Here is a 24,231-nt window from a genome sequence, read left to right as displayed (position 1 = left end):
TTGCAACAAGTCACTCGTTGGTGTATGTCGGGTGAGACGTTCAGTCTCTAAGGTAGGAGATGGTGTCTGTTCTTGGCGACTTGTAGACTTTGTAGGTCTTCTAATAGTGAATTTAACTGTTTGGAATGTTTCTTGAGGCTCGGGCCATCTTTAATAAGCACACCACGAATGACTGCTTTGTGTGCTTCCCAAACAATAATGAGATCGCAGTCTGTCGTTTCGTTAGTGTGGAAGTAGAATTTCAGTTCCCTGGTAAAATCCCCCAAGTACCTCTTTTATCTTGTTGGAGGCTTCATTCCAGCCTCCAGCATTTGGTCTTTGATGTGAGGGTATCTGTGAAGGGTTACTGGAGCGTGGTCAGACCACATAGTGGAGCCTACTTCAGAGGCTTGCACCATGTGTGTTACCAAGAAGTAGTCAATGCATGAGTATACCTTGTGAGTTAGAGTAAAAAGTATAGTCCCTTTCGGTAGGGTGAAGGATACACCATACGTCTACTAGTTGGGCTTTATATAGGGTTTGTGGGAGCCAAGAGGAACGGAAGAGAGTCCCAAAGAGGTGTCTTCAGAAGGGATCAAGGGGATGTTAAGGTCACCTCCTAAAATCAGCTGTCCTTTGGAGAAATCCATTAGGCTCTCAAGCACCTTCCCTAGGAAGCTATCTTGGTTACTGTTAGGGAAATAAGGATTCGTCAAGGTCGCCTCGACACCGCCAGTCATGCATTTTAAAAACAAAAAACAACCTATGGGTTCTAGAGCAGTGTCCAGGCAGGTCCACGGCATCTTACTGGAGATGAGTATAGACACCCCTGTGTTCTCGCTGCCAAGTTGGTCAAGTGATAAGCTATCGGGAAGGCATTATTCTTAGGGATGGGCAATTTGTCGTCCCTAAAATGGGTCTCGTGTATGAAGGCTACAACCTCTTTGAGGCGATGCAAGTCCTATAATGGCATTCGTCTTTTCTCTGGGACGTTAGGTCCTTTTGGTGTTAAGCGAGATTGCATTAATAACCTTCATAATGGGGTTGGGTGGGAGGAGGAAGGGAGAAGGTGGGGGGGGGGCAAGACTAGCAGAGAAAGGAGGGTAAAAGATAGAAACAGGATGAGAAGACAAGATTGGGGGGGGGGGGGGGGGGTGGAGATGAAGTAGTAAATTGTTGCTAATATGCTCACTTGTAGAATACTGGAATTGATCGCTGCCCTATGTGGGGATTTGTATAGATGCGACACGACCGGAAATAAAGTTCCGGCTATTCCTACCCAATGAAAATCGTAAAACCGATTTTATCTAATACATATGAGTCAACATGTAGGAAAATATGCAATAGCATGTGGGAGATCAACATGCCTTGAGGAAAAAAAAAAAACACTTAGCAGTAACTGTAACAATGCCTCACATTACCTCCCAGAGGTAACTGTCAGCAGATAGGCCCATCGGTATGTGCAGCCTTGTTTCCATGCTAGGTCTAGGAGAGACACAAGCGGGCCCTGCGTTGGAGTGTAGCCCTGGATAGCTCCAGGAGGAGCTTGATGTCTGCTCCATGAAATTCCACTTCACCGCTCTCCCAGGCCTTGCGTAGTATCTTTCTGGGGGTAGTGGTGCAGTTGGCATACTACATCCTGGGGCCTGGTGGGGTCTGTAGTTTTAGGGCCTAGGGCTCTATGGGATCTGTCCAATTCTACGGTGGTCTGTAGGGAGTCCCAAAACCTGCTGGAAGATGGCACTCGCTGTAGCTGCTAAATCTTTGCCCGTAGCCTCTGGGATGCCCCACAGCCGCAGTTTGTACATTACAATGGAGAGTAACACCATCTGCCATCCTCTGCACCACCCTTTTCCTGGAGTTGGAATTTTTAACTGTAAATATTTTATTTTTTAATCTTTTATTTTTATTTTTTTATTATAAACAAAACAAAAAAAAAAAACGAGAAGAAGTTAAAATTATCCCAATTTTTTGTTTCTCTGTAAAATGGAAGATTTGGGGCTAACGTTTTGGTCCTTCACTCCTTTATTTTTTAGGTCTCCTTCCTGTTTTCAGACCGTGGTATCCCAGATGGCCACAGGCACATGAATGGTTATGGCTCACACACTTTCAAATTGGTTAATGCCAAGGATGAACCTATCTACTGCAAGTTCCACTTCAAGGTAAGGATTGCTCGTACCAGCTGTGGCACAGATATCGGTACATTATTCTGAATCTGGAACCCCATACACTATTATTGGTTGGGATGTAGGCTATTCATACGTCAAGCTGGATTGTTTCCAGTATGTATAAGTAATACCGGATCTACATACAGCAGTTCTCAAGGTCTGATGAAATAGCAACTGCTTAGTTGGCTTATGTCCGTTGTATCCTAAAAGGGGTTGATGTAATTGCACAAAATATAAAATGTAACTGCCTATTAGGCCCGATTCGCTTTATCACGTAGCAGCAAGGAGTGACTTTTGACCTGCAATTTTGCATGTCCTACAGAGGCCCCTTCACTTTTATGGGCCGCCCTATGCGCGTCGTTCACCCCCAAAAGAAGCTTCTGCTCCTTTTCGGGTGACAAGCTTCACGTGATTTGTGAAAGCACAGTTTGCCTTGTGACAATCGTGGTAGAATCTCATTGTATTTGGGGTGCCATTGAAGGATAATGGCACTCAGGCACACACAGTGCATTGTGCTGCGACTGCCCATGATCCCAAATCGTGAGATGTGAACTGGGCCTTCAAGAAGTACATCCAAAGCTAGTTTGGCTATATTTCTCCTGTGAATCACAGGAGTGCAGTTTGTTCTGCACTCATGTGACCTGTTTTCAGCAGATGGCAGGCTGAAGCCTGCTGACGGGTGACATAGAGGTGGTCCAGGCTGGGGCAAGATTGAGACAGTCGGGATTTGCCCACAACCTTGGACCCACACCTAGCTCGGCCTCTCGGCGAGCTGCTGAGAGCCTGAGCCAGCCGCTCCCACCCCCTCCACAGCCCAGCAGTCCAGTGAATGCTGGTGGGGGGGGAAAGAAGAGCAGAGAGCTCTCTGCTTTTGAAAAGGAAATAACCGTTTTGATTATTGATCCATGGATCATCTGATCCTTTTTTTTTTTATTTTTTTTATTTTTTTTTCCTTTCGGGATCTGAAAGCTATTTTATCCATGGCAGACAAAACTGGATTGTTAGAGGGGGGGGGGGGGGGGGAAAGTGGAGTTGCTCTTTAAGTGAAACCATTGATTCATATGCCTGATCCAGCAAAGGAGGCATTTCCTCTTCAGTGGTTTACATTGTTTTAGGATGATATTATATGCCACTTGCACATTATGGCATCTAATTGGGTCTGCTGTGTAATTTCAGACTGATCAGGGCATCAGGAATCTAACGGTGGAGGAAGCCAATCGATTGTCTGCTGAAGATCCTGATTACGGAATCCACGATCTGTATGAAGCCATTGCCAATGGGAACTATCCTTCCTGGTCCTTCTACATCCAGGTCATGACCTTCGCGCAAGCAGAGAGATACCCATTCAATCCTTTTGACTTAACGAAGGTGAGTGTAACCTATAGAATGATAGGGTGCTAAAGCCAACTACTCCAAAAATTTTTTATTTTAACTGCATTTTTTAAATCCTATTTGTCTCCAGAAGTGATGAGAAGTTTACATGCACATTTCCAGTCTTGGTCAGACTAGGTTAAAGGCTATCTGAAGCCAAGAACAAAAAAATAAAAAATCTTTGCAGCAGTTTTTAGATTTGGTATCTGAATTGGTTTTCCTTTTTTTTTTTTTTTTTTTTTTTTTTTTTTAATTTTCCTTTTTTATTCTGTGAACACTCTCGTTGACCTAGAACGGCAACCAACATTTTACTACACTGTATCTATGGAGGAACAGGGACCAGCTTTGTTACCTTTAGGACAAGATTTATTTTAGGACTGCAGAACAGTCCCCTCTTCTGTATAATCTAACAAGGGAAGGCACATAGACATGGGTTTGAGCTAGCTGCACACCCCGTAACTATATTCGAAAAAATAAAGTTGATTGATTTTTACAAAAAAGTGATTGTCCTTTTGTTGCTGCTAGAAAACCCCATGGGGAATTCCTTTCTTTCTTTTTCTCCTATATAATAACCTTCATCATGGCCTTGTGATAAAATGTATAACTATGAACAACAGTGGGGATATTGTATTATTGGTCTTTAGCTTGGTAGCTGGGAAGAGGTTGGTTTTAAGCTAAAATCATTAAGCAAGTCTAATGCCTTTCTCTTCTGGTCCCAGATCTGGCCACACAAGGACTATCCTCTCATCCCTGTGGGAAAGTTGGTCCTGAACCGCAACCCAACCAACTACTTTGCAGAAGTGGAGCAAATTGCCTTTGATCCAAGCAACATGCCACCCGGAATCGAGCCGAGCCCGGATAAAATGCTGCAGGTCAGTTGATCCCTTAGTAGATGATCAGAGCAGGTCCCAGGCTGCTAAACACTGAGTTACTGCTTGCATAAAAATAGCGTTAAAGGCAATTCCGTGCAATACATTGTTGTGCTGCACAATTGTCCAACTGTTTTTACTATATTGCAAAATGTTTGGGCAGCTTTTGTGACCATTATTGGCCGTAAAGATTTAGAATATCTAAAGACCTACTCCTCCGCCGCTGGCTCCCACTACTGTCAATCACAGCCAGTGAAGCCGCGCTGATGCTCTATGTGTAAATGGACACGCAGAGAAGCGGCTCGGGAGCAAGCCTGCTTGGGTGCCCCCTCTAGCAAGTGGTCTACTCTGGGGGCACTTGGCAGTAGGGAGAGGCCAGGAGTGCTGGGGGACCCAAAAGAGGAGGATCAGGGCTGCGTGTGTGTGTGTGTGTGTGTGTGTGTGTGTGTTTTGTTTTTTTATATAGTTGGCCTTTACATTGAAATTCCAGCTAAAGGCTAAGTTTACCCTTCTTAACATGTTACACCCATATTTAGGGTGTAAAATATTCAGCATTCTCCCCCCATTATAGCAGGCAGGAGAACCTCTCCTTGCAGCCGTTTTCACAATTTGAAAACCGCGTGTCAAGAGGGGTGACAACGGACACCCCTGCCTTGTGCCCCTAGTAATCGGGAAAGAATCGGTAATGTGCGTTAACTCAATACGGGCTACTGGAGAGGTATGGAGGAGTCTTATCCATGCTATAACATGGGGGGCCAAAGCCATACAGCTGCAACATCTGAAAGCGATATGGTCATATGGTCTAGCATTGCATCTGTGATCTGCTGATTGTGGGTGCAACACTCTGCAGGCTCATTTTAAAAATAATAAATTGACTTTTTTTTTTTTTTTTTTCTCCTTCAAAATTGCAATTATTTTATTAAAGCCAACTTATTTTGACTTTGAAGAAATGTTCTCTTGGTATGTGAAATCTCAACAATGAAGCACATGGCAAAAAAAGTTGTGGGTTTTGATTTTTGCTTTGGGACCAGGGTAGGGGATTTGCAGGGGGAGCAGTGTAAAGCTTTAATGTTCCTGTCGCCTCTTCCAGGGTCGTCTGTTCTCCTACCCGGATACACACAGACACCGATTGGGGGCCAACTACCTCCAGTTACCTGTGAACTGCCCTTACAAAGCAAGAGTGAGCAACTACCAACGCGATGGCCCAATGTGCTTCACTGATAACCAAGGTAATGAGATTGATTATGAAGTGTATATCATGCAAAAATAGTCCACCCTAAAGTTGCACAGACAAAATTTGCACACTTCTCCACAGGCTTATTAAAGGAGTAAAAATGTGGTAATTGTTAGACTGTATGGGTACATTTTAAAGCATTTTCCCATAACAGCTTGATTAAAAAAATGTTCTTGATCAAGGAACATACATTTCACATTTAATAATTATGCTACCAAAATGGGTGTGTGCTGTAAATTGCCTCCAGCATTGCTTCTGTTCTTGCTGGAGGCTGCCATTTTGCTGAAGCCTAGAGCCCCTGAGCAGCAGTAAATCAAAAAGTGGAACTACACCCATTGATTTAATGGTTTAACAAAAACTGTTACATTCCTGGAATAACGGTATTGCTAACTGTCACATTTGCTCGTTTCCTCAACCAAACTGTCAAACCATCAAATGGCTGGAGTCATAGCTGATCTCATGTTCACCATGCACCATAATCACCATGGCCATTGTAGATCAAACAGAAGCGGCTTCCTTGGCGGTGGCTCTTGTGCACATCACTGGATCGTGATGGGGCTCAGGTAAGTATTGGGGGGGGGGGGTGTTGCACAGAGAAGGCTCTCTAGGTTCTCATAGAATGCATGAAGGTAAAACAACATTAACTCCACTTTAAAGCTGTCAGCAGATCGCCTTCTACAAATTTGTCATTGCCTAAGAATGGAGAGCAAGGAAGCATGTGCAGAGCAGGGTGGGACAGTATATTACTGGATATTAAACCATATGGGCACTTTATATGTTTTGCATAGTTATACCTGCAAAATGGGGCCAGCCTGAAGCTATCTAGCAGGACTTTTTCGGACTAAAGTTGCACTTTATCTGCAGCACACACTCTGCATGGGACAAAAGATTGGCATTTCATCTATACAGTGTGGGGTGGAGTGGCGTTTTGGCATAATGGTGTATACCTTTCTTTGTTTTGTTCGCACCACACAGGGGGAGCTCCCAATTATTTCCCCAACAGCTTCTCTGCCCCAGAGAACCAGCCTGCAGCCAGGGAGAGCAAATTCCGGGTGTCTGCAGATGTTGCCCGCTACAACAGCTCTGATGATGACAACGTCTCTCAGGTAATCTCCTTGCATAATCTCTGAACCACCATCCATCCTGGTGGAGGGCAAAGCTCCATACGGAGTTCTTGGTCTATAGTGCCAATGAATTGGCTTGATTTTGTTATCCTGTAGATAGAGTTCATTGTCTAAATAGTTTCTTGCACTGTACAGGTTAGGCAGCAGTCCTCTGTTTTTATAGGGTATTATCGGTACGAACTACCTTAAATCTCAACGCCACACCCGATGTTTATTTATTACAAGGGTCTTTTAGCCTTTTTGCTGCCAGTCATCTTTGCATTTTTTTTTTTTTTTTTTTTTTTTTTTTTTTTTTTTTTGCACTGCTAAAAAAAAAAAAAAAAAAATTATTCCCCCCCATACACACTATCATATATTTTGTGCTGATTTTTTTTTTATTTATTTTTTTTTTATTCAGATTTACCAAACCCATGTAGTGCAAGGGTCTGTCTGATTGCATACAAATTGAAACTCCTAAGGTTTGACCTCATATTATAAGGTTTTGGCAAATCTGAAGGAAAAAATCAGCAGAAAATCTGATAGTGTGTATGGGGCTTAAGGCTTGAAGATTACATAACCACCCCCCACACATTCTATATTTTGAGAACGGACACCCTGGAGAAAACGATAGTGGTAGTTCCAATGTTTTATGTCACACGATATTATTGCATATGTCTAGGAAAGGCAGAATTACAGTACAAAATATACTAAAGTTAATATTAACGCATTTAATTAACCAATTTTTGGTAAAATCTAAAAGATGTTACACCGAGCAAATGAATACAAAACATGTTAAACCTTAAATTTGTGTGTGCCGGTGAAATGGCGATGTACTTTTACTTTTTTTTTTTTTTTAACATATTTTCCAAAGGTGACACTTTAAAAGCTCCCTATATGTCATCAGTTTAGCATTTATGGAGGTCGGGTGCTAGAATTTTATTGTCTTCACTCCGGCGTGCATGGTGATATGCAACGTGTATCACAATCTCCTTTTTAATATGCATAGGCGCCCCTGCACTTATGTAAATGTGCGTATGGGGGGGGGCAGCCTCAATTTTTATTATATATATATATATATATATATATATATATATATATATATATATATATATATATATATATATATATATATATATATATATATATATATAATTTTTGTGACTGGCTCTCTTTAATGAGAAATCTAGGGTATCTAGGACGTCTCCCCTATGCTTCACTGAATGTAATGCAGTGCATATTGCTTTGCATTACATTAGTTCCTGGTGTTGTCAGATGGTGCCCGGGTTGTACTGCACATGCCACATATGGAACAGCATAACAGCTGATTATACAATCGGCTATTGAAACGGCCCCTGCGCACAATAGCCGACGGAAGAAATTTTTCTGTCAGATTGTGCCGCGTGCTCATGCCAGTGAGGGGCGGATTTATAAATGATGGGCATTTGGTCACTTGGTTAGCAACAAGGAGAGGAAGACAGCAGATGTGTGTTCGCTTTGCTCCCTCCACTTTATCTGTCGGTTCTGGGCCTGCAGATGGGCAAGAGGGGCCCGGGATAAAGGGGGGGGGGGGGAGGGTGGAAAATTTGGAGGTGGAGGCAGAGGCAATCAGGTGGCACCACAGCCACCTGAATGTTTCTATCTGACACAGGAGTCTGCTTGTTAGATATACACCCAATCCAGTTAGCTACACGTACAAAGTACAGACCTGGCAGTGAAAGGGTTAAAGTCTTCAGGCTGTATTCACACTTCAGTGTTTTGAAAGCGCTGATGTGTGAATGACAAATCGCAAGACTTGCATTTGAGATGCCATTTATTTGGATGACACCTTAAAGAGGAAGTAAACCCTGATGGGGTTTTACTTCCTCTTTGTTTCCCTGCAAAGGTAAAGCATAATGGACTACTATGCATCGCATAGTAGTCCATTATGTGTCACCTGACACAGGAGCCTGCTGTCCCCTCTTCCACGAAGCGTCCACCTTCTTTCCGGGTATCGTGGCTCTGGCGCTGTGATTGGCCCAGAACCGTGATGTCACCCCAGCGGGAGCCACTGCTAACGGCATTATCGCCGTTGGCAACAGCACGCTCAGTGCGCCTGCTTGCCATTGTCTGCGGCACATGCGCCGTAGACAGTGGTGCCTGTCTTTTGCAAATATCTCTTAAACCGTGGATGTTTAGGAGATATTTCTTGCACCTACAGGAAAGCCTTAATCTAGGCTTACCTGTAGGTAAAAGTGGTCTGTGAGGGTCTACAACCACTTTAAAGCATGGTGGGTCTGCCACACGATAAATCGCGCTGCAATCGAGGGAAGCATGTCGCCCCAAAAAAAAAAAAAATACTGTTGGGCGACATGCTTTCCACGATTTGAGATGTCATTTGAATAAATGGCATCTCAAATGTGAGTCCCGCAATTCAAAAGGCTGAGGTGTGACTGTAGCCTAATTATTACTAAACAGTGGTATGGGTTGCAGTACTCTCCATAAATCGCGTTATTACCCGTGTCACCTCTTGGTCACCATTCAATGACCTCAGTCTTTAGGGGTAAATGATGCCGGGTGTTCCCTAAGACCCCTTTCACACTCGTGTGACTTTGGACATCAGTTGCATGACGAGTCATATCTCATGATTCCCAATTATTATAACCTTTCATACCTGTGACTTCAAGTTGCACCAACTTCAAAGTAGTCCCTGTACTACTTTAATGTGACTTGAGGTCCATAGACCTCACGTTTACACAGGCATTCCCTAAAATTGCACAACTTTCAAGTTGTGACAGTGTGAAAGGGGCCTAAATTGGGTGGGTGAATAAAAGCACACTGAATGCAGGTCAGGGACCCGCCCCCTGGGTAGGTGTCCTTATGGTGCCCATCAGTTACACTGTACTTGTACAGAGTGGCTGGGCACTTCTCAATGATACAAAACCCCACACTGAGGTGATGTCATCCGCTTACTTTCTGCAGTACTGCCCATAGAGGTGATGAGGACCCTGCAGCAAGTTAGTCGTTAGAGGTCAGGAATTCCGATTTACCGCATGCTTGCTGCAGCATTAGCTGAGTGCGTCCGCATTGTAGCCAATCCATAAGCATGATGGATAACCAACATAATCAGAATTACAGGCACGCAATGGCAGCCTACAGAATTTTGACATGACGTGTAGTATTAAAAGTCCTCACGAGACGGCAGTTCATACCACCGACTTATCAAAGTTCAGTTTCTGTAATCATCAGGAGCCTGTGGGTGAAGATGAGGCATTAATAGAACAGGGGTTTGTGTTGTGACAAAGGCAGAACGCCACATTCATATCAATCCAGCACAGCTTGAGGGAAATCACCATTTGACCCCAATTATCAGGGACAACTTGGTGGGTGTTGGAAATGTATGTACAGTACAGGGCTGCATGTAATGCACCAGCCCATACATGGGGGACAATTTACTAGATTCTGTTGGGTAGGATCAGTGATCGTGTGGTGGAAGCCTGTGCGATATCGGACTACAGCGTCTCCCTGCCTCTATTACTTTCTGATCAATGTAACCTAAACTAAAAATTAAAACACAATTCAACTTGGCGGGTCTAGGAATTCACATACTTTGCCCCACCACAGACCACGAGCGACTGTATTATATTACTGGAATCTAGCTGGTGCTAAAATGTCAGTTGGCTTTGCCTAAAGTAGAATTTTTTTTTTTTTTTAAATAGGTTGTTTAGACCAGGAGTCTGCAAACCGTGGCCCAGGGGACAGATGCTGCCCTTTGTTTGTTTGCCTTTTATCCGACCACGCTGGGCGCACTAGCCGTCCCACGGACACCGGTTAATGGGGGCGCACTAGCCGTCCCACGGACACCGGTTAATGGGGGCGCACTAGCCGTCCCACGGACACCGGCCATGGGGGGGGGGAGCACTAGCCGTCCCGTGGCCATAGGACATTTTGGACTCTGTCTGGCCCCTCTAAAGTCCAAAGGATAATAAGTTTGCCCTTTGTTTTAAAAAGTTTGAAGAGCCCTGGCTTAGTCCAAGCTGGCTCAAACCAACAATTTCTTTTACTATACAATGTGGCTGGTGTGTGTGTTGTAATGCACTGTAGTGGCATTAGTAATATACAGTATGCAGCGGCTGCAGTACCGCTGACTTCCTGGGATGAAATAACAGGGCTGAGTGCTTTGCTGCCATTCAGGACAAGCCTTGTATTTTAATCCATAAATACAAGGCTTCCTCTGAAGTGGAGAGGTGGGTGGACGACATCCTGATTTTCACCTCTTACAGTCAGAGGAAATCTTGTATTCTTGCAAGGATTCTCCTGAATGGTGGAGAAACACTCCATATGACTCTTTAATTACAGCAGCTGTGAAGTCGTCCATACTTCTGCTGGAACAGGGCGCTACATACTGTGTAGATAATACTACTGCACTACGTTTTAGTGTATGCAGCAGCGGCATTGTTTTAGTTTCTTTGGCTGCAATGTCCAAGGCCAGATCTTCCATGGCTGTCAGCTCTTCATAAGAGAACTGGTGTCCTACTGCCAACTATTACACCCCCACATTTGTGTAGATGTGTTTTTTTTTTTTTTCTTTTTTGATTTGTTTATCCAGTTTTTTTATTCTGAACCGAGCACATCCCGTGACATCCTTTCCTGATCACAAGCCTGTGCAATGACTAGACCCGTATACTCACCGGTTTGCTGACGTGCTTGTTTGTACAAAGGCCTATTTATGAAATATAGAGAGGGATAACTGAGAATGACCTTGTTTTTCAGATAGCCTTTTGCAGCAGCTCTCGCTAAGCCCCAAGATATGTAGTGCCCTAACCTAGCAGAGTTGTGTATTTATTTTCTACAGTCACACTCCTCAGATCATGGGTTTTAGTTTGTTTTGATGGCTTTCTCTCTTTCCCCCCGCCCCCTTTTTTTTTTTTTTTTTGGTCTTAATTGCTAAATGAACAGGCTTTGTGCTTTTTCACATCACATTTTCATCATCTATTAATATGTGTAAGGCAACTTTTTTTTTTATTTTTTTTTCTAGTTTTGGAGAGAATAAGGAAGGGCTAAAGCTGCTAGACCCTCTGTTGGGTTTAATTCTTTAGTGAAAGACACAAAAAAAAGGCAAGAAAAATATTTACTGAAAAATATTACAAAATACCAGGGTTCTAAAACAATCTACCTGTCGGTAGCAGGCCAGTGACTGGTAGATCGCACCCCCCACCACCTGTTGCCAACACTTGCAGAGTCACGCAGGGAAGCAGCCGTGATGGCGGTTGTATGTGACATCACTTGGGATGGACAGGAGGGTAGGAGGAGCCGACGAGGAACGGCATGCCACAAGAGATCTGATACAGCCTCTTTACTGTGTTGCTCGGTGTACAAAGTAAACTGGTAATCTTAGGCTATAATAGCCACCATAACATTTTACTGCATGCTGCAGTGTTAATGAAGAACAAACGTTTTGGCTTCTGCAGTGGTAAAAACACATCGGTGCATTGCAATATGTTGAAAATTCACATATCGGCGCATTCCAACTTAAGCGCATTTAACTCATGCTAAGCATAATTCACTTGGTGTGAATCCAGTTAAATTTTTGATTTGACAGTTTCCCTTCTGCAGCCTCCACATTGTTGGATATCAGACGGGTAAGGGACGGGTCCACTCACATTGGGGCTTATATCCGTAATGACCCTGGGCCAGAGTTTTGGTAGAGAATACAAGTGAACTACAGCACACACTGCCAGCCTGAGTGTAAGGCTGTATAATCTTGATATCTTAAAGAGGAAGTAAACCCTTTCAAACCACTTTGACCTACAGGTAAGCCTAGATTAAGGCTTACCTGTAGGTCCAAGCAATATCTCCTAAACCTATATGGTTTAGGAGATATTTGCCCGAAAATGGGCACCGCTGTCTACGGCGCATGCGCCGTAGACAGCGGCGCGCAGGCGCACTAAATGCGGCAAGTCCAAGAATGGATCTGCCTAATTTGTCGACTCCCGTGCGCATGCGCGGGAGTGACGTCATCGCGGCTTCGCCGCTGTCATTCGTCGGAGCTGCGAGACGCCACCAGCAAGATGGATGCGGCGGACTACAGGGGACAGCGGCGACTTCGCTGGCTCCTGTGTCAGGTAAGTGACACATAATGGACTACTATGCGATGCATAGTAGTCCATTATGCTTTACCTTTGCAGGGAAAAAGAGGAAGTAAACCCATCAGGGTTTACTTCCTCTTTAAGTGTGTGTGTGTGGTGTTGTTGTTTTTTTTTTTTTTTTTTTGACTGATGCTCCTTGTTGGCTGGTCCATAGACCTGAGATGGGAATTAGTCTGGCTGTCCTGAGATGGATTGGGCAACCATCATACAAATCTAGCACGCATGGTTTTTATACCCGCACTTAGCCAGAAGACCAACAAATATATAAGTAGATGGGAGTCAAAAGCTTATTTTGTTAACAGACCTGGTGCACAGTGTGTGTGTATAAGATTAGCCTGGTCATTGGACATAAAGTTGTGGTATAGCTGTCATGTGATGTGGTTATTGTGGCTACTTTGCAGGTCCGGGACTTTTACACCAAAGTGCTGAGTGAGGAAGAGCGCAAGAGGCTCTGTGAGAACATCGCCGGTCACCTGAAGGATGCCCAAATCTTCATCCAGAAACGAGCTGTGAGTATCGTCTGCAAAAAAACTGTATTAAAGATCACCTGTCCTGCATAGTTATAATAGATATTTTGTAATTCCTACAACTTTAAAGAGGATGTAAACTCTAAAGCATAATTTGTACCTTTTAGGTAAGCCTTACCTATAGGTACCGTAAATATCTCCTAAACGTACACAGTTTAGGAGATCATTACATGCAGCCGATGTCATTGGCGACCCGTGACATTCCTTCAGATACCTGTGCTGTGAATGACTGCTCCCCCGCACATGCGCCAGAGTGCTATCATCGTGGCTCCGGCCTGTCACAGCCAGAGTTTGCGGACCCAGAAGGAAGACTGGGTTAAGGGTTTTTGTTTTCAGGTAAGTTTCACATAATGTGCTAGTATGCGATGCACATTATGCCTTTACCTTCCAGGTCAAAAAACAACCAGCAGTTTACAACTACTTTTAAAGTCTAAGTTCACCTTTTGGGGGGGGGGCTGATAATAAAAGGCACAGATTTTGTGAATTTTTGCCCCTACAGGAGCTTGCAAAGCAAGTGGATCGTGAGCGCTGTGTTGGGCTCCTGTAGACTCTTCCCCCCCCAGCTTTCTGCCAGTAACTCTGTGCAAGCTATAAATCAGGCCATTGGGCCCCATTCACACCTGAACATATAGTGTTCAGGCAGAAAATCTTGTGATTTTACCGCGTTTTTATTACAGTGTGTTTTGCCACGATTTTGTCCAGGGCAAAAGGTCACCAATGCAAAAAGAAAAACGCCCAAATCTGCCCGATTTGAGCGACCAAAAAAGGTCCAGAACTTGTTTGAGCTTCAGGTGACATGGAGTGGATTTGTGAACCATCTCCATGGGGAAAATATTCCCCCCCCCCCCCTCCAGCGTTTTTGTAGCTTCAGGCTTCAAGCTACAAAATGCTCAGGTGTAAATGGGTCCTTAGTGCTTGGTGGTGCTGCTCCAGGCTGAGGTATAGGGCCCCGTTGGCACTCAGAATAGTAGGGATGACAGTGTTAGAAAAACAAATTCAGTGAGCAATGATCATTGAAGCATAAGACCGCTACTCGCTATAGCCAATCCAAGTGTGGATGTGTGCATGCCCCAAGGAGCAGGAGGCTTTCACATCCGTATGGGCTTTGAAGAAAAAGTGTGTGTGTGTGTGTGTGTATATATGCGTGTGTGTGTATATATGCGTGTGTGTATGTATGTATGTATGTATGTATGTATGTATGTATGTATGTATGTATGTATAAAATTTTAAATGGCAGGTAAGTATAACCTGTTTGTTTTTCATGCAGTGCTTTTGCACAGAACAGTCCGTATCCTCATCTTCTCAGGTCCAATGCGAGCGCCCCCACAGCAAGCAGCCTGCTCTGGGGGCTCCTGGGACATGACAAGGCTCTGTCCCCTTCAACTCCTGATTGGTTCACTGGCTGTGATTGACAGCAGTGGCAGCCAGTGCCTACTGCACACAGGTTTTGTTTTTGTTTTTTTTTCCTACTTCATGCATAGTATGCATGAAGGTAAACTGTCAGCCTTTACAACCACTTTAAGGTAGAAAGCTGCAGGAAGAGTTAATGGACTATGGCAACACTGATCAGTCCATTGAGAACTAGAAGCCATCTGCTGCGGTGAGAGATGGGACTTTTAGTTTATTCATTTACAGATCCTAACTATAGGTGTAACTTGTTCCAAAGGTCAACTTAACCTTGTGAAGTCCCTCTGCTTGTGTGAATTAAATCAGAACAATGCTCAAGTGTTATTTAATGAGCTATGCAGTCATGCTGCGATGGATAAATAAAAAGCGGTAGACATCTGGGCTGGTACCAGACACTGACTAAAAGGGGTGGGTGGCTTTTTAACTTTAATGTGTGGGAACCTTTTTAGTTTGAAAATGTTTTTATGTGAGACGCAAACTATTTTTAGGAAGGGATTGTCTGTGTCCCCATATTTCTGGTGCCGATAAATGAGCTGAAACGCTTGGCTTTCCCTGAGAAAATGCTGCTGCAGGGTCGCTTCCTTGCATGCCAAGGCACGCCAGTCATAAGATTTCTACTGAGAATCACCATTTAGACTGGACAACCCTCACAGATCATGTGACTAAAAACCCAAACGTGTGCACCTACCAGTGAGGAAGGGAGTTTTAGTTTAGGAAAGGCATTTCTCTGTATCCATCCCACAAGGAGCTGAGGTCCAACCACAAAAATCTAGTTCTTGGGGGAATATATTTTCCCATAGTAGTTGGGGCATGATTATAGGGGAGAAGGACGTTGGGGCACTAGTTTCTATCTGCATAGGTAAACGGGGACATGCCACAACTGTATCATATGGCCATTTGAGTCTTTCCCATTTTCAGTTATAAGAGGTGTCCCATAAATCTTCAATTTCTTTCTTTTGTCTATATCTTGTGAGTATTGCCATAGGTTCATGGGTTATTTTGTTTAATTACATTAGAGCTTTTCAGCAGCATATTTGGAATATGAGATGCTCTATCTAGGTGCCAATTTAACGGGGTGATTTTCCATTATGATGTAGAAGTGAAGAACCATCATTGGGCTGGAACTCACATTTTTTGGTGATTTGTTGACCCCTGTTACATTTTTCTTCTACCAGGTGAAGAATTTCACTGATGTTCACCCTGATTACGGCAACCGTATCCAGGCTCTGCTTGACAAGTACAATGCTGAAGGACACCATAAGGTAATGGGGAGCACTGCTTTTTTTTTTTTTTTTTTCTTCCACTAGGGGGAACCCAAACATTAGTACTAAGACATTAGAGGTGTAACTATTTAATTCCCAGAATGGACTGTAAAAAAAATAAAAAATAAAAATTTGCTTACCTGTATACGCTGTTGTGTGCCGGAAGTCTGGAATGTCCATTAAATCTGTGTCCCTTTTTCCTTTCCAAAATCTTTTTTTAAAACGGTCAAAACTCGCAGGGTGCCAAGTCAGGGTAATAAGGTGGTTGGCTAAAGTTTCTGAATGGATTTCCGGGCAGGGACTCAAACGCCTAACATGGGTAGAAGCATTGTCATGGTGAAGTAGCCACTTGTCAGGCCACAGTTCTGGTCTTTTCCTCTGAGCCTTTTCATATTTGCATCCGTCCTTTGCATTTTTGGCTGCCCACTTTTTGGGTCATTGTGGATGTCCTCCTGCCCCTCCTTAACCTCTTTCCGCCCACCATCAAATGACGGCTGGGCAGCACGGCTCTCGTTCTGGGTGGACGTCATACGACGGCCCTCCAGAACAACCACTCTCCCAATCACCGCCGTGCCATGTTGCTAGGACACGGCGCAACCCCCGATCTGTGTAAAGAGCCACAGCTCTTTAACCATGTGATCGGCTGTGTCCAATCACAGATGGTCACATGTAAACGCGGAGATGCCGGTAATTGGTGCTCCTCGCCTCACACGGACAGTGGCATCTCCTCAGAGGACATCTAGGGATGTAATCAGGACACTGATCATCGGTGTTCTAAATACAATTAAGTGCCAACCAGTGTCCATTAGTGATGCCAGTAAGTGCTGCCCATCAATGCTCATAACTGCTGCCCATCTGTGCTGCCTATTTGTGCCCATCAGTGCTGCCTCATCAGTGAAGGAGAAAAATTACTTATTTACCAAATTTACTGACAAACGAAAATCTTTTCTTATTTTTTTTTATTTTTTATTTTTTTTTTTTAAATAAAAAAACCCCAGAAGTGATTAAATACCACCAAAAGAAGGCTCTATTTGTGGGAATAAAATGATAAAAATTTCACATGGTTACAGTGTAGCATGTCATTCATAGTGTGACAGCGCTGAAAAATGGCTTGGGCAGGAAGGGGGTGTAAGTGCCCTGTATTGAGGTGGTTAACCACTTGCTGCAAAGTCACAAACTGGTACTGTTGTTTTTTATTTTTTTTTCTGGGCCAACAGTCTGCTTCCTTCTGATAACTGATGCAGCTAAGCAGTGGGAGTGTACTTCTTCCGCCACTCTGCCCGGGCTCTCCTGTCCTACCAGGAGTCCCAAGCAACCAGCCTCCCTGTCCGCCGGCTGGCCGGAGACCCAGTCAAAGGCAGAATCGGCTTGGCTCTACATGGGAGGTGGGCAAATTACCTTTTCAGAGAGAAGTTGGCAATGGTTTATATTTGGCTGTGACTGGTACAGCATTGGAACCTAACACCATTTTGGGATTTTAATTTAACCACCTCCTGCCCATCGTATAGACAAATAACGACGGCACGGTTCTTGTTCTGGGACGATGACATGACTGCGGCCAGTCTCGCTGCAGGGGCATGCATCACAGCAGTCGCAGAGGCCAGTCTGTGCCCCTTATCAATGCATATTAGTTGCACCCAATCAGTGCTGCCTAAATTACTGATTTACAAAATTTCCTGACAAACTTATTTTAATCCTTTTTTGAAAAAAAAAAAAAAAAATTAGCAAAAAATAGCAAAACCCAGCTGCAATTAAATACCACCAAAAGAAAGCTGTTTAAAGGATGAAAATGATAAAAAGTTGATTTTGGGTACAGTGTTGGATGACTGCAATTTTCATTCAAATTGACTGCACTGAAAGCTGAAAATTGGCCTGGCCAGCAAGGGGCGAAAGTGCCTGGTGTGGTTAAAGACCAGCTCCAACCAATAACTTGTGATTAGCACAGGTAATATGCAACTGTGTATGTACACACTTTTTTTTTTTTTTTTTTTTTTTTATCTCTGCCTATTGCTGGGCTTGAAGGACACATTGATGCCATTCCCTTCGTTTCTCCAACACTCCAGTTACATATGGAATAACGATGTTACCATGAGTTCTGCTTTTCCCTTCTACACAATGGGTCCCATGGGTTTTTTTTTTTTTTTTTCCTCTGAGGTCTGACTGAACCACCTACATAATGTAATGTGTTTTTCTGGGTTAGTAACCCACTATTGTAGTCAGGCAGCTAGCATTTTAAACAGATCAAAAGCATCAGCCTGCACAGTTTGTACCCTTTCACGCAGACTACTCCATGAAGCATCATCCACTGAGCAGGTGGATGACAGGTATGCTATGCAAAGTGGGAGTGGACACAGCCCAGTCTCTTCAGTGGGGCAATCCGATGGAATCGGACCACGTGTCCATTGCCATCAGAGCCACCAGATGGGGAATAGGTCCCTCATTGGCTGTTTGCGGTGGGTGTCAGCAGACATGTATCATGTTGCTCCATAGAAGAGACTGGAGGGGCCAATCGGGTCCACCTGAAAAACTGGGAGGTAGACCTGATCGGCTCACCCATGTAAAAAAGGGGCCAAACTCTCAATACAGATTTTCTTTAGAACACAAAATACACTTGTCCATTCATTCACATATATTCTTCAGAAGGTTTTACTTTGTAATTGCTAATGACACTTTGTTGTTTTACAGAGAGTGATCAAGACCTACACTCAGCATTCTGCTCATGTGACCGCAAATGACAAGGCCAACCTGTAACCGTCCTCATCCTCCTTCTCCTCAATGATCCGTCCACTTTTTTTTTTTTTCTAATTTTAACTTTAAGACCTAAATGATTGCGTTTTAAAAACGGAGCTACAGAATTCCAAAAATCTTTCTGGTTAATCGATAGTATAAAAGTCTAAGCTGCTCTTGGCCTTAGGAACATCCTGCACTTATATATATCTGGCTGAACCAATAATCACTAAAGGCAGATATAAACCGAATGATACTGGGGAAAAAAAAAACCTAATATGCAACATAACTTCTGTATAATACTAACTTTCTGTCTAAACATTTCCAATAGCTGACTTTACAGAGCACCTCTGACAATAACTTTTTACTCTGTGCCTTCAAATAACACATTCAGCTGATTGCAGTAAAAGTGATGCAAATAATGGCACAGCTCCTACATTACACTGTGAATGTTGTGGGAGTAGCTGACTATCTATCTGGTGGCTAGCAAATGTAATTTATTAAGCCTACAACTAACTGCCGACTAGATTCTAGCAACAAATCTGTTCCATAGTCTAACTGATTCATTGTTGTTGGGAGTCAGCCGGGCAGCATGCTGCAAATGTGAACTAATTATTTTGTACAATAAACCTACCTGCAACTAATTCCTTTTTTGTGTGTTTATTTTATTTATTTTTTTCCCCCCTTCACACTTATTCACAGGGACGCTGAGACCTGTACACTCGAAGCCCCGCTTCACAGTAGAGCATGGTGCAGGAAACCGGTGATCTGTGCACATTTCCTGCACCGCGTTCAAATCACATCGCTTACTGCAGCAGGTCTCGTCCACATCCATGTCTGACCTCACAAATGTGCTTCTGGAAGCATTCCCATAGACCAGGGGTATCCAAATTTTTTTCAGAGTGGCAGATTTGATGAAGTGAACATGCGTGAGGGCTGACCATTTTGCTTGACATTCTTTGACCCATTAAAATTCAGTCTAAGTGTTCGTCCACGCACTAATACACTGCCAAACAAGAATGATCTTGCATTTGTGGCTGTGTGGGGTGAAGAGATGCGCTCAGCTGTGTTTTTTTGGATATATAGATATATTTTGTGGCTCCCCCAATTGTATATATTTTGATATACCGTATTGGCGCATAACACACACCTTCACTTTAAGAGGAAAGTTTCAGGAAAAAAATTACATTTAAAATAAAGAACTGTAAAGCAAAGTCAGTCCGTGCCCATCAATGCAGTCTCACCACTGCCATGAATGCAGCCTCAGAGGGGACAGGGAAAGGGGTGGGACGAGCGCCAACAAATTACATAAGGAGAATCTCCTGTTTTCTCAGCGGCCTCTTTAATACAAAGTTCTACCTCGTCCAATGGCAGCCCAGGAGACGGAACTTCTTATTACAGAGGACGCCATCTAAACAGGAGATTCTCACTAAATGTATTCGGTTGGCGACGCGCCGCCCCCTCCGATGCACATATGTATACATTATTTCACAAAAGTGAGTACACCCCTCATGTTTTTGTAAATATTTTATTCTATCTTTTCATGTGACAACACTGAAGAAATTACACTTTACATTGTAGCAAAGTAGTGAGTGTACAGCTTGTAGAACGGTGTAAATTTGCTGTTCCCTCAAAATAACTCAACAGACAGCCATTAATGACTAAACCGCTGACAACGAGTGAGTACACCCCTAATTGAATATGTCCAAATTGGGCCCAATTAGCCACTTTCCCTCCCCGGTGCCATGTGACTCATTGGTGTTACAAGGTCTCGGGTGTGTTCAATTTGGTGTTATTGCTCTCACTCTCATACTGGAAGTTCATTATGGCGCCTCATGGCAAAGAACTGAGGATCTGAAAAGAATTGTTGCTCTACATAAAGATGGCCTAGGCCAGTGATGGCGAACCTTGGCACCCTAGATGTTTTGGCACTACATTTCCCATGATGCTCATGCACTCTACAGTGTACTTGAGCATCATGGGAAATGTAGTTCCAAAACATCTGGGGTGCCAAGGTTCGCCATCACTGGCCTAGGCTATAAGAAGATTGCCAAGACCCTGAAACTAAGCTGCAGCACGGTGGCCAAGACCATACAGAAGTTAAACAGGACAGGTTCCACTCTGAACATGCCTCGCCATGGTCGACCAAAGAAGTTGAGTGCACGCGCTCAGCGTCATATCCAGAGGTTGTCTTTGGGAAATACAGGTATGAGTGCTGCCAGCATTGCTGCTGGGGGTGAACTTGTCAGTGATCAGACCATAAGCCACATGCTGCATCAAATTGGTCTGCATGGCTGTCATCCCAGAAAGAAGCTTCTCCTAAAGATGATGCACAAAGCCCGCAAATAGTTTGCTGAAGACAAGCAGACTGAGGACATGGATTACTGGAACCATGTCCTGTGGTCTGATGAGACCAAGCTAAACGTATTTTGGTTCAGATAGTGTCAAGTGTGTGTGGTGGCAACCAGGTGAGGAGTACAAAGACAAGTGTGTCTTGCGTACAGTCAAGCATGGTGGTGGGAGTGTCATGGTCTGGGGCTGCATGAGTGCTGCCAGCACTGGGGAGCTACAGTTCATTGAGGGAACCATGAATGCCAACATGTACTGTGACATACTGAAGCACATGATCCCCCCTCCCTTCGGAGACTGGGCTGCAGGGCAGTATTCCAACATAACGACTCCAAACACACCTCCAAGATGACCACTGCCGTGCTAAAGAAGCTGAGGGTAAAGGTGATGGACTGGCCAAGCATGTCTCCAGACCTAACCCCTATTGAGCATCTGTGGGGCATCCTCAAAACGGAAGGTGGAGGAGCGCAAGGTTTCTAACATCCACCAGCTCCAAGATGTCGTCATGGAGGAGTGGAAGAGGACTCCGGTGAACTCCATGCCCAAGTGGGTTAAGGCAGTGCTGGAAAATGGTGGCCACACAAAATATTGACACTTTGGGCCCAATTTGGACATTTTCACTTAAGGGTGTACTCACTTTTGTTGCCAGAGGTTTAGACATTAATGGCTGTGATTTATTTTGAGGGGACAGCAAATTTACACTGTTATACAGGCTGTACACTCACTACTTTACATTGTAGCAAAGTGCAATTTCTTCTGTGTTGTCATGGAAGAAATTGGGTTTTCCGATCAGCACTGTGCCAGTCTGTCCACTAAATACAATCTACATACAAGGTCACACCAAAGGGGTGGGGTAGATCCGTACCTATCAGCACATAGGGGGTCCCGATACCGAATATTTTCATGGGTACATGTGAAAATACTCCGACAACCTGAAACCAATACAGTTATGGATCTGAGCCCATACAAAATGAATAGGCCCAAATTGCACTGCAAAGAATCTGATGCAATTTGAACAGGAATGCAGTGAAATTCCTATCTGAACTGCAAGAGTTTTCCCGCACTGCTCCTGTGTCAACCCAGGCCTAAATCACTGTGACAAGCCTGGGTTCACACAGGAGCGCTGCAAAAAACCTCATGTGCTTGACAGGAATCGCACTGCATTCCTGTTCAAATCACATGTCATTTTTTTTGCAGTGCAATTTGGGCCCATTCAGTTTGTATGGGATCAAATCACATCACAAAGGTATCGGTACTTGGTATTAGCAAGTACATGACTGAAAGTATGGATTCTTGGTACTCTCCAATAAAACGGTCTCGGTGCAACCCTACTGGCGATTGTTTGGTCGTGTACGTGTACTGATGAACAATGATCTGCATTGGTATCTTGCCATTCAGTCAGCACCATCAACCTTGGCAGTGTCTATTGTCTTTATGCCGGCGTCAGCCTTCGCCAGTTCATAAACAATAGCTAAAGCCATTGGGCCAAGTAAGGCTGGAGGAGATGATGACCATCTGTCCAGAGGTGTCTATAACAGCACATTGTATCTTTGGATTGGCACCCCAGTCTGTCCAGTCCATGAATCTGGAAAATAACTTGTATCTTCTAATGCAAGAACTAAGAAGGAAGAAAATAACTCTCTGGTAAGAAATGTAATGGAGATGGGAGCAGAAAAACTTTTCTCGCCCTCCTACAGGATCCACCTCAATGTCCTTAAGCCAGTGATGGTGAACCTTGGCACCCCAGATGTTTTGGAACTACATGTCCCATGATGCTCAGGCACTCTGCAGTGTAGTGGAGCATCATGGGAAATGTAGTTCTAAAACATCTGGGGTGCCAAGGTTTGCCATAACTGACCTAGGCTGATCCAGGTTCTCTCAAATCGGCACACTGCACATGGAATCATAAGTGCTGGACACTTCAATCCGGTTTGTTCTGACGTAGATATTTAGTAGATAGGCAACTCCTATCCTCATATTGATTAGTGATTCCAAATTAATAACTACTGCAGTAGGGAACAGACACAAAAGATACGTTCAGCATCTTTCTAAATAACTGTTCTCTTTATTATGACACGTTTGAAGGTTTTTATACACATGATTACGTAGGTATCACATTAATATTACAATTGTACGTTTATGGTAAGAAGGGGCGTTACATAGGCAGGCTAATTCTAATCAGGACTCAAAAGAATGCAAAACATGTACTGAAAACATTATTAGTGCCCTGTGAGGGCATTGTGCAATACATATAAAATAGAATACAATTATATACAGAACTTACAAATTTCCATTGCAAACAAAAAACAATAATTTTTTACATTCTGCTATAATAGATATCCTATAAGAAAATTGGAAAAAAAAAAATCTAATTTCTTCATCAATTTAGGCCAATATTCAGCTACATATTTTTGGTAAACAAATCCCAATAAGCGTATATTGGATCGTAGATTGGTTTGCGCAAAAGTTATAGTGTCTACAAACTATGGGATATTTTTGTTTATTTTTACTAGTAATAGCAGTGATCAGCGATTTTTAGCGGGACTCCGACATTGCGGCGGACAAATCGGACACCTGATACTTTTTTTTTTTTTTGGACCTGTGACACTAATACTGGAATCGGTGCTAAAAGTATGCACCGTCACCGTACTAAGGACACTGGCAGGGAAGGAGTTATCAGGCATGATCAAAGGGTTAAATGTTTCCCTAGGGGGTGCTTGCTTACTGTGTGGGGGTTGCTCTGACTTGGTGAGGACAGAGATCTGTGTTCCTGCTACAAGATCTCTATCTTCTCCCCTGTCAGAACAGTGATCTGCCTTGTTTAGATCGCTGTTCTGCCTCTCCCGGGAGTGATCACGGGTGGCCGGCGGACATCAGGTCTGCCAGATGATTGGCATCCCTTCTGTCCAATCAGTGCAAAATCGTGCCTCCGGCGGAGCACGCTCTTCTATATGGTATTGTGCTTCTTTCAATGGTCACACAGCCTTACTTAATCATAAAGCCATAACTATAAATCACCCATACATTGTGTTTCAAATTTCTATTAATTCATTCCATTCAAATTTCCATTAATGGACAAAATAGTCAGTGTATAAGAATTTGTTGTGAAT

The 24,231-nt window shown here is 43.7% G+C and overlaps 1 protein-coding gene across 1 annotated transcript in view; it reads left to right on the top strand.

The window, feature by feature from the left end:
• Positions 1-19,416, top strand: part of LOC143940898 (catalase) — a 45,690-nt gene extending 26,274 nt beyond the window's left edge. Inside the window, exons 6-13 of the mRNA XM_077462715.1 lie at positions 2,016-2,141; positions 3,324-3,515; positions 4,238-4,390; positions 5,478-5,616; positions 6,597-6,727; positions 13,251-13,358; positions 15,959-16,045; positions 18,731-19,416. Coding sequence (XP_077318841.1) covers positions 2,016-2,141; positions 3,324-3,515; positions 4,238-4,390; positions 5,478-5,616; positions 6,597-6,727; positions 13,251-13,358; positions 15,959-16,045; positions 18,731-18,796 — 1,002 coding nt within the window. The 3' untranslated portion in view covers positions 18,797-19,416. The remainder of the gene's footprint in view (positions 1-2,015; positions 2,142-3,323; positions 3,516-4,237; positions 4,391-5,477; positions 5,617-6,596; positions 6,728-13,250; positions 13,359-15,958; positions 16,046-18,730) is intronic.
• Positions 19,417-24,231: the final 4,815 nt, after the last annotated feature.

This window comes from Lithobates pipiens, unplaced genomic scaffold (assembly GCF_037356315.1).
Source record: "Lithobates pipiens isolate NorthernLeopardFrog02 unplaced genomic scaffold, aLitPip1_a1.2 Scaffold_10, whole genome shotgun sequence".
In the NCBI taxonomy this organism is placed as follows: domain Eukaryota; kingdom Metazoa; phylum Chordata; class Amphibia; order Anura; family Ranidae; genus Lithobates; species Lithobates pipiens.
This window is presented reverse-complemented; position numbering and strand designations above follow the sequence as displayed.